The following is a 10,949-nucleotide window of genomic DNA, read 5'->3' as shown; positions in this document are numbered from 1 at the left end:
GCGAATGATTTTGATTTTAATTTTAATTATGTTGATATTTTGTCTTTTAAGGTGGAATAATGGGGAGAGGTGTTCTCTCTATTTTTTCATGTTATGTAAATATAAATAATAAAATAATAAAAATAAAAATAACTTGTAAATAAAAATAATAAAATAATAAAAATAAAAATAATTTATTAGTCTAAAGTATTGAAACATAATATATAGTTTATTTAAAAGGGGAAAGACTTCTTAAATGGGAAAAAACCAAGATCGATTCAAATTTAAGATCTCATGGATCAAAGCCTCTCAAGTAATAAGTTTGTACTACATTTATCATTAATATGAGAAATTGATTTACTTCAATGTTTTTAACATAAAAATGTGATTTACCTGAATGATTTTAGTTTTGAATATGTTTATTTATTTTTTATTTTGTGTTTATACTTCTTTATTGATGGATAAAATTATAAAATTTTCAGTCTTAATTTCTTTACCTTTTTAATATCTTATTGTTAATAAACCTAAATTTTGCAAATGAGCTATTTTTGGACATTTTCTAAAAAAGATATTTGTTAATTTGGTTAAAAATTCACCTATTAAATGGATGTTGTTGTTGTTTTTTTTTTTTTTTTTTTTTTTTTTCCCGAAGGTGGCAAAACCTATCAAACTCAGGTGTCAAACCAACAGTGAGGACAACCATCTCTGGCTGCTATCCGCGAATGTCGGTTTGACTCATCACTGTTATCAAGGAAAACCACGCCACCTGTAATAACCCGCTGGTGGTCCGTAAGGGAGCAGGCTTTCACTCCTGCCAGATGCCTCTGGGTCTTGGGCCGTTAACCTGTTTCCTTACGTCCGAGGAAGACGAGCTCTTAGCCAAGCAGAAGCAGTTTTACGGCATACTCCAGGCCGCCTATTAAATGGATGTTATCACAAAAAATTTACCAATTTTAATAGTAAATTACATGTTTTTTTATTGAATATTTGCCTACATTCTATGCATATGAATTTTCAAACCAGAATAGTTGAATTTTCAAACGTCAATAGTCGTTTGCAATACTATATAAAGAAAAATATTTAAATCTTTAAAAATGCCCGATTACACATTATCAAATAATAAATAACATCATAGTTATAAAATAATGCATGTGGATTCATTCTTATGATCTATAAGATATTTTTCATTCTACAACCTAATATGAGGGCTAAGTGTGATCCCTTCAGTACCTAATATGAAGGTAATGTGTGATTCCTTCATTGCTTAAAGTGGAGTTGGCACATGTCCCTTTTAAAATAAAAGTAAAAATAAAATATTCTCTAAGTAGAAAAATAATATTCGCTATAATAGAAACTAATAAAAAATAGGCATGTTTAGTTAGTTCTAATTAAAAGTATTATAAAATATCAATAATCCCAAGCTCATTATGGTCATGTGATAATGTGATAAATAAAATATTTTGATGTCCACATAATGTAAGATAATTTCAAGTAAAAATAAGTGTGAGTAAAATGTTTAAACCTTAACTTTTCAAAAATACTTAAAGATCTATGGTAACTAATTTATGTCGAGATCAATTTCATATATATCTATATAGAAAGAAAATGTTAAAAGAAAAGTTAATTAAAAAAAAATTGTACTTACTAATAAGAATTAAAAGAGGGAGATGTGTAATTGATTTGATTCTTAATATAAAATTAATATATAACATTTAAAATATTTGTAGTAAATAGAAAATTCAACATGAGTTATCAATAAAATATTTTGATATGGACGATTAAGTAGTATACTTGAAAATATCTTAATAACAAAAAAAAAATACGGGTAATGTAGTTCATAGATAAAATATTTCAATTTACATGTTATGTAATAGATAAAATGTTTGAATTTGCATGTTATACAATATGTCATAATTAAGGTCCACTAAGACCAATGTGGTCTATTAAATTGCGACTCTTTAATATTTACAATGTAATATGTGTTCCTTCTCTCTTGGAAGAACCTATGCATTGTCAGATTTAATGTTAGTAATTTTGTAACTAAATTGTACTGAACCATTCTTTAGCGAAAAAAAAAAGAAGTTTCCCATATCATTACACCTGCAATATGCAATTTTAATGTTTTGGACCATTACATGTTTTTTTATTGAATATTTGCCTACATTCTATACATATGAATTTTCAAACCAAAATAGTTGCCTGCAATACTATATAAAGAAAAATATTTAAATCCTTAAAAAATGCCCTGATTACGTTACACATTATCAAATAACAAATAACATCATAGTTTATAAAATAGATAATGGGTATGTAGACTTATGCATGTGGATTCATTCTTATGATCTATAAGACATTTTGCATCCTACAACCTAATATTTTGGAAAAGTGTGATTCCTCTCAGTGCTCAAAGTGGAGTGGCATTTTGCATTCTACAACCTAATAATTTGGTGTGTGATTCCCCTCAGTGCTCAAAGTAGAGATGACACATGTCCACTTTAAAATAAAAATAAAATGTTATGTGCCAAGTGTCATTCCTTTCAGTACTCAAAGTGGAGTTGCATTTTGCATTCTACAACCTAATATTTTGGCCAGGTGTGATTCCTCTCAGTGCTCAAAGTAGAGTTGGCACATGTCCCTTTTAAAATAAAAATAAAATATTTTGTAAGTAGAAAAACAATGTCCGCTATAATAGAAAACAATAATGAATATGCATGTTTAGTTAGTTTTAATTAAAATTATTATAAAACATCAATAATCCCAAACTCACTATGGTCATGTGATAAAAACATTTCACTCAGATACTCTGAATCATAAATAAAATATTTTGATGTCCACATAATGTAAGATAATTTCATATCAACTTTAACAAAGTAATTACAAGTAAAAATAAGTGTGAGTAAGATATTTAAACCTTAAATTTTCAAAAATATTTAAAGATTTGTGTTAACTAATTTATGTCGATATCAATTTTATATATATCTATATATAAAGAAAATGTTAAAAGAAAAGATTGTAATGGTTTATATAGTAAAATATTTATTTTTATTTTTTTTGAATATGACTAAATCTATTAAAGAAACAAAAAATAGTGATACATGGAGGCACCGACCTCTGCAGAACCTGTCTCAGAGTTTTTACCAAGTATTAACAAACAATAACTGAAAAGGAGACTGCCCTCAAGGGGAAACCAATCCAAAAATCATGGTGTGAGCTGCCCACACAGGGGAACCAGCCTGTAATGCCCATGTTGGAGAGTTTTTTTAGCAAACCAAAAAAAAAAAAAGACCCCAAAAAACAACACTTACAACAGAAAACTACAAAAAAGACCCCAGAGATGATGACCGGGAGTCTAAGAACCTGAAAATGAACCGAAGCCTGTTAGGTGTTAGCAAGTGGCAAATGTTCCTCCACGATGAGACACCCGTAAGCATACAAATCTTCAGTGTCTTGCTGATGTCCCCCTGTCATGGCTTCCATCTACGCCTTGCCACCTGGAGTGCTCGTCTCGGCTGCCATCTTCCCATGATCACCAGGAGTGTTGTTCGTCTTGTTCAGAGCGTCACCCTGAGAGCTGCTATCATGAGTATTCCACCTGCTAGCGCCAGTCCTGTCCAGAGTGATGCTAGCCAGGATGTCAGTGCATTGTGGCTCCTCTCTGAAGGCGACAGAAATGGTGGCGATAATACAGGGGCGTTCCAAGGTGCATCTGAACTAGAAATGGGTGGAATGACAGGGATTCATCATTGGCACAGAGTCATCAAGGGGGTGTTGGGCTTCCGCATCACGCCGAGGGCCAGCCCTCTGGTCATGCCCTCTGCCACTGTGGGTGTTGGGATACCGATCCGTGCCTTGAGCAGCAGTCGATGGTGAGGAGGAATCTGCCTGAGTCGAGTTAGACGGGGACAGTGAGGGAGGGCGAATTGCTCTCCCTCTACTGCTACCCCTGCGACTTCTCATTCTGTGCCTCAAGCGGGGCATATTTGCTTGGTGAATTTCGGTACGTCGGGTGCTTGGAGGAGCAGGAGAAGGGATGGAATGGCTCGTGGAGGCAGGAGAGTGAGGAATTCGATTACCAAAGGCGAAATTGAGGGCCGAAGCGTAAATCTGTAGTAGCAAAGCGGGTTGTGTGAGAAGTGGGCACCTTCGATCATCTCTATGCAGCAGAGGAGCTGGCATCTTCTCCCTGTGATTGTTCGAGAGCTTAGCTCTGCCGCAGCGGGGAGGCAGTTACAGGCCAAAGGAGGCAGAACAGGGGGAAGGCAATCCGCATTCTCCATCTCAAGGATCAGAAGTAGGTAGCCTCGGCTCTCTCCCATCATTAAAGTATTTCGGCTTCCAGGCAGCATTAAAACGCCATAAATAATGGCGGTGAGTGTCTTGGTAGCAGCGTGGGTGGCCATGTGGCCATACCACTTGCCCGCCCGGATGAGCAACACTGTAACAGTGCCATTAATCACCCCATTAATCACCTGCATTTGGGGGTTCTGCGTCTCTCTGCACCAAATTGATGCATTCCTGTAAATGAGAGCTGTCATTTAGAATGTCAAGTGAGCCAGCATTTAGAACTCGATCACTATTCACCCCTAGATTTGCCAGGAGATCTGCCACTTTATTGCTTTCCCTTTTGGTGTGTTGGAAAGTGATAGCTCTATTAATTAAGAGCCATTTTTCAATGAGCTCTAAACGAGCTGCTAATCTCCAGCTACTGGCTACCTTGTGGGCATGAGTACCTTAGAGAATGCGATTGACTATGGTGATAAGGATTTGTGAGTCTCCTTCAATTATTATAGGAAAAAAACCATGCTTCTGAGCCAAGCACAGTCCCTGCCATAGTCCTTCTAATTTTGCTGAGTTGTTTGTATCCCATCCTATCGATCCATAGAAGATCAGGAGAGGTATGCCTTCATGATCCCTGAAGATTCCTCCATAACCTGCCTTACCTGGGTTGCCTTTAGAGGCTCCATCAAAGTTTAATTGTACCATTCCTTGGGAAGGAGGTTGCCAATGACTTGGAGCGTTGGAATTTTGAGCGATGTTGCTAGAGTGCTTGTGGGTTTGGGAGATACAAAGATGCCAATTCTCCCATATATTCTTCTTTGAGGAAGGGTAGGAAAGTCCTCCTCATGCCAATTTTAAAGATTCAAGGTTTCTTGTAGATTGTTACAAAGGTTATTCCATAGGATATCCAGAGGAGTACATTGATTCTTAAATATGCGCCTGTTTCTTTCTTTCCATAAAGTCCATACCAGTAGGCCTAGAATAATCTTCCATAGTAAGTTTAGCAGCCTGCTCTTGTAAGGATCAATTGTCTAATTTCTGATGGTGTTTGTGATATCCTCTGTTATTCTACCCTTTTTTTGACATCTGAATTCAATTTTTTCCCATAGTTTGTTGGCAACAGGGCAAGTGTTCATGAAGTGCTGGATTGTCTCTTCCTGTTGGCTACAACTGGGGCATTAAGAGGGCCAATGGAAGCTTTTCTTCCTTAGATTGTCCCAAGTGAGAATCATTTTTTGACATAGCAGCCATAGAAACGTTGAGATCTTGGGCCAAATAACCGGAGACCAGATTTTCTCCCATATTGGGTCTTTTTCATCCTGATGGCCAATCAAGAGATTGTACACCTCTTTTGTAGTGAAAGTCCCACATGGTGTATGTCCCTAACGCAGGATATCCTTCTTTTCTGAGAATCGAATTTTCCTATTCATGAGTTCTGTGTCTAGCTCATTATAAATTTGCTCTGTTCCTTGTTTGAGTATCTGAGCTGCATTTAGCCATTGCCTATATCCTTGATTGAGGCCTGGGGTCCAATGTTGATTGATTGTTTCCTCCTGTTGCGTTTCCCAGTCCTCTATATGTGGAGGTTGAAAAACATTGCTAAGTCATGGTCTTTGATTCCAAGAGTCCATCCAGAATCGAGCCTTATTGCCATCTCTGATTTCCCAAAAACTATGTTGTTGTATCATGTTGCTATGTTGTTTTGCTGCATTCCAGATTAGAGATCCCTTTTCAGTGGGAAGAAGTTTAATTAATTCATCTGGCGGCCTGTTATTTGCATATTTGGCAGTCCATAGTGTTGCCCAAGGTGTGTGTGGCGCTGATAGCCATTTCCACCATATCCTTGCTCCCATAACAGAATTGCTATGTTGAGGATCCCGGAGGCCCGCTCCTCCATATTTTTTAGGAAGGCAAACTGTCGTCCATTTAACCAATGCCCATTTTCTATTTTGGCCTGAGGATCCCCAGAGAAAGTTGCATTGCAAGTTTTTGATTCTTTTGAGCACCCATTTTGGTGCTGCTAACACAGAGAAAAGATAAAGAGGCATCGATTGTAAAATTGCCTTAACTAGCACCATACGACTGGCCATGTTAAGGGCTCTATAAGTCCAAGAAGAAAGGTAGGCTTCTAGCTTTTCAAGGAGCATATGCCATGAAGCATGTTTAATGGCTGAGTCAGTCAATGGGGCGCCTAAATACTTGGAAGGGAGAGAGGCTTTAGAGAAACCAAGGATGCGAGATATAGAGGATTGAGTGGAAGGGGGGGTGTGAAAAAAGAAAATTTGGGATTTTGTTGTGTTGATGCTGGCTCCAGAAGCTTCCGAGTATTCATCAAGCAGAGATTTAAATTTAAAAGCTTCTTGAACTGACGGGTGCCCAAATAGCATGTTGTCATCTACAAATTGTTGATGGGTGATGGCTGGGGATTCATGGATAGAGATGCCTCTGATCTGCTGAGTATGAAGAGCATTCTTTATTAGACGTCCTAGCCCTTCAGCCATTAACACAAAAAGAAAGGGAGAGAGAGGATCTCCTTGTCGAATGCCTCTTGAGGGTTGGAAAGGACGAGAGGGAATACCATTTACTAAAATGGAGAAAAAAGATGAGGATATCATATTCATTACCCATCTGACCCAGGTAGGAGAGAAACCAAAGGCCATAAGCATTCTTTGCATGTAAGTCCAGCTTAATTTGTCAAAAGCTTTTGAGAGATCAATTTTGAGAAGCATACCTGCTTTTTTGTTGTGCTTTAAAGAATGGATTATCTCATGTGTGAGGATGATGCCGTCAATAATTTTCCATCCTTCTACATATCCCGATTGTTCTGGCGATATTAACAGGGGTAGCAGCAGTTTCAGGTGAGAGGCTATAACTTTGGATATGACTTTGTAGATAACATTGCAGAGAGCTATTGGCCTAAATTTGTCTGGAGTCATAGAATGCTCTTCTTTATGTATAAGTGCTATGTAGGTGGCATTTAGAGAAGGAAGCATCCAATGCAAAGTTCTAGATTCTTCCATTACCTGCCAAACATCCATTTTGATGAGTTCCCAGAATTTATGAAAGAAATTAGAGGTAAATCCATCTGGTCCAGGAGCTTTCCCCTCTTTGAGTTGATTCATTGTTGTTTCAACTTCTGAAAGAGTAACTGGTCTAAGGAGTAGTTGATTATGTTCATCCGTGATAATTTTAGGGATATGCTGGAGGATCCTTTCTATTGCTGGCTGTTTGTTAATTTGTGGTTCCTGATGAATGCTTTTGAAATGCTGGAGTATTTCTCTTTCAATATCCTCATGTTGTTCCATCCTTTCTCCCTGCTGATTCTGGATTTGAGAGATGTTGTTGTGCATTCTTCTTTGAATGGTGGTGCGGTGAAAGAATCTTGTGTTCTGCTCTCCCTCTTTTAACCACTTTACTCTGGATTTCTGCCTCCAGAGGATCTCTTCTTGCTTTCTTCTTTCATCCAGTTGCTTTTGTAGGTTCTGTTCTTTTTCGATTAAAGTTTCTGTTCTTCCACCAGTTATTATAGTTTGTTGAATTTCCATCATTTCTTGTGCCAAAGCTTTTTGGGCCTGGAAGATATTTCCAAAGGTCGTTTGATTCCATTGCTTGATATGTGCTTTGAGATGTTTGAGCCGTTGTTGAAATTGATACATTTTTTATCCTTCTGGGGGTTTGAAACTTTTCCAAACGGAGGTGACCATATTACTGAAATCTGGGTGGGTAAGCCAAAATGCTTCAAAGCGGAAAGGTCTCTTGGTGGAGTTGCCAGGTCTTTGCCATTGCAGAGATATGGGCCAATGATCTGATCCTGAAAGCGGCAAAATTGAGGTAGTAAAGTCTCCTACATGAATTGCATTATTAGATAACAAAAAATGATCCAACCTCGAGGCAATTTGTTGCGAGCCTGATCTTTTATTGTTCCGGGTATAAATTTTGTTGTTAAAAGGCAAATCTATGAGCTAGTTATTTTGTATGAAGTCCTTGAAGTGGCTGCTTTCCATTTCTAATCTGACTCGGCCTCCACTCTTTTCTTCCAGCTTAGTGATCATGTTAAAGTCACCCCCTGCAATCCAAAGAGGATGGACTCTGGTGGAATTGATCCTTTCAATTGTGCTCAACAATGCCAGTTTGTTCGCAGCATCCTGAGGGAAGTAGACATTGGTGAGATGTCCATGAATATTGGTTCCAATAATGTGAAAAGTTGCTTGAATGAGATTATGGTTCGCATGAAAGTCAGTGAGCGAAATAGCTTGGGTATCCCATGCTATTGCTAGTCCCCCTGAAGCTCCTGAAGCATCCACTGCCACTGACTGGCTTCCTGGCCAAGCTTTTGTGAGAATGGTGCCTATGGTATTACTGTTACATTTTGTTTCTTGCATGAAGAATATGTGAGGTTTCTCCTGCTGTATCATGTTTTTGATCATTCTGTACTTCACAGGGCTATTTAACCCTCTTAAATTCCAAGATGTGAGCTTCATGATTCAAGATTGGGTAGCAGCCTGTAGTACTTTGTTAACTTGGAGTATCTTCCTGACTCCACCAAAATTTCCCCAATGATGATGGTTCTTTGCAGGTCTGTCTTTCTTCCTCGTTTCTTGGTATCTTTGGGAAGGTTTTTCCCATCCCATTGACTGCCCGGCTGAATCCCTAGAGTTCGCTGCTGGTGTGCTCTAGAGAGGATCACCTCCAAACTTTCTAGTTGTCTATCTGGGATTTTATCAAACTCTTTCCTTCTGCAAGCTTGCTCAAGACTGAATATGTCCAGATCCCCAATGTCAATACTTTCAGGTTCCTCTTCCATATGTTTGGGCTCACTGCTTCCTGCTAGCAAGTCATTTGAATGGATTGGTTCTTGGTGAGAGATAACCATTTCCATCCCATTGAACCTCAATTCGGATTCCTTGGTGGGTTTGGATGTTGGGCTTGTTATGGTCTTAGATGGCTTTGGGTCTTTTCGAGAGACTGAGGGCTGAGTTACCACAGATGGCATGAGAATATCTTCGATATGGGTGGGGGGTTCAGTGTCTTTTGAGGCTGATTGAGCTAGGATATCAAAGCTGTTACTGGTGGAGGGTAGGGTTGAGTTGGCTGTGGGATTTTTGGATCCTGAAGCGGATTTTTTGTGGTGCTTTTTCCGGGTGTTGACTTTAGTAAATCCTTCCTCATCGGTTTTTTCTGGGGAGGTATGGGGATGGGGATTGACATTTAGAGGGCAGTCATGGAAAAGATGACCATGTGCATGGAATTTTCTACATCGAAAGGGAACATGTTCATAGTCTATTGGTTGAATCCATTCAAAATCATCGTGATAAAGACTTACTGAGTCCGGAAGTGCCTTGTCTAGATGCATGTAAACACAGATGCAAGCATAGGAAGTGTACCTTCTTAGTTTCGTTTCTTTGGCTATCTTGATAAAGTCGCCCAGACCATTTCCAATGTCTTTTAGAGATTCTTCATCCCAATATTCTAAAGGAAGGGAGTACAGGCGGATCCAAACAGGTGCCCAACTAAAATCTTCTTTGTCCGGATTGAATCTTTCTATCCAGTCTCTGAGATACAAGCCGACGGAGTTGAAGAAATATGGACCTCCGTCTAGGACTCTATTACGGTCTTCTATGCAGTTGAAGACAACTGTAAAGAAGCCTTTGGGTCCAAGCTGCAGGGTCACATGTCCTTTGGGTTTCCATTTGGCTGCAACCCAGCCTTGCAGGGCTTTCTCTGTTGGCCAGAAGCCAATAAATTTCCCTATGAGAGCGTGGTCCTTCATAAATTGGATTTGGGCATTAATCCGGTGACCAGGTAGTTCTATCTTGGGTCTCTCTGCTGCAATAGGTTTGCAGGTGGCCAAGGTGGCTTTGGGGATCTCGTTGTTCAATGTCGGATTATCTTGCTGCTGAGTCGGAGGCAGTGCCTCTGTGTCCTGTGGTGATTTTTGTTTCCCTTGCTCTGTTGGGTCAGTCTATTGTACATTGTTGATGGGTTCTGCCATGTCAAAATCTTGTTCAGTCTCATTTTGAATCTGTATCGTGCTGCTGCCGCTGGGGGGAGGCTCTGCAGCCTCCCCTGGAAGGGGACCCATATCCGTGGATCTGAAAGCTAGGTTGTGCGGTTGCCAGAGAAGCTCAGGTTCTGTAGGTCTATTGTTGTTCAGAGAGGGTCAGATGCTGTGTAGCTCATCCAAAACCCTAAGCTCCGTTCTCCTCTAGTAAAATATTCAATGTCCATAGAAAAAAATAATTGAAAGTTAATTAAAAAAATTTATCGTACTTACTAATAAGAATTAAAAGAGGGAGATGTGTAATTGATTTGATTCTTAACATAACATTTAAAAAAATTCGTAATAATAAAAAAATTCAACAACAGTTATAATAAAATATTTTATTATGCACGATTAAGTAGTATACTTAAAAATATCTCAATAAAAAATAAATTTAATATGGGTAATGTAGTCCATAGATAAAATGTTTCAATTTACATGTTATGTAATATATAATGATTAAAGTCCACTAAGACCAATGTGGTCTATTAAATTGTGACTCTTTAATATTTACGTTGTAAGGCGTTCCCTCTGGGAAGAACCTCTGCACTGTCACATCTAATGTTAGACAATTGAAAGTTCTTCCATTGTTAGATGCCACTGATTTAACTGTCAGCTAAATCTTGATTTTTGCAACCATTAGACTTATTAA

General features: G+C 38.4%; 1 protein-coding gene across 1 annotated transcript; it reads right to left on the bottom strand.

The window, feature by feature from the left end:
• Positions 1-8,219: 8,219 nt before the first annotated feature.
• Positions 8,220-8,738, bottom strand: LOC149196194 (uncharacterized). The gene has a single exon (XM_089408217.1). The coding sequence runs from the start codon at positions 8,736-8,738 to the stop codon at positions 8,220-8,222; it is 519 nt and encodes a 172-aa protein (XP_089264343.1).
• Between the last annotated feature and the right edge of the window lie 2,211 nt (positions 8,739-10,949).

The sequence above is a fragment of the Pinus tabuliformis genome, chromosome 2_2, assembly GCF_031772625.1.
Source record: "Pinus tabuliformis cultivar Carrire ecotype Pingquan chromosome 2_2, CPIR1, whole genome shotgun sequence".
In the NCBI taxonomy this organism is placed as follows: domain Eukaryota; kingdom Viridiplantae; phylum Streptophyta; class Pinopsida; order Pinales; family Pinaceae; genus Pinus; species Pinus tabuliformis.
The sequence above is the reverse complement of the archived record's forward strand: the minus strand, read 5'-3'. Positions and strand labels throughout refer to the sequence as shown.

Bases quoted from the DNA above. Each gene is read 5' to 3' on its own strand.
- LOC149196194 (XM_089408217.1), bottom strand. From the start codon at position 8,738: ATGAAGCTCACATCTTGGAATTTAAGAGGGTTAAATAGCCCTGTGAAG.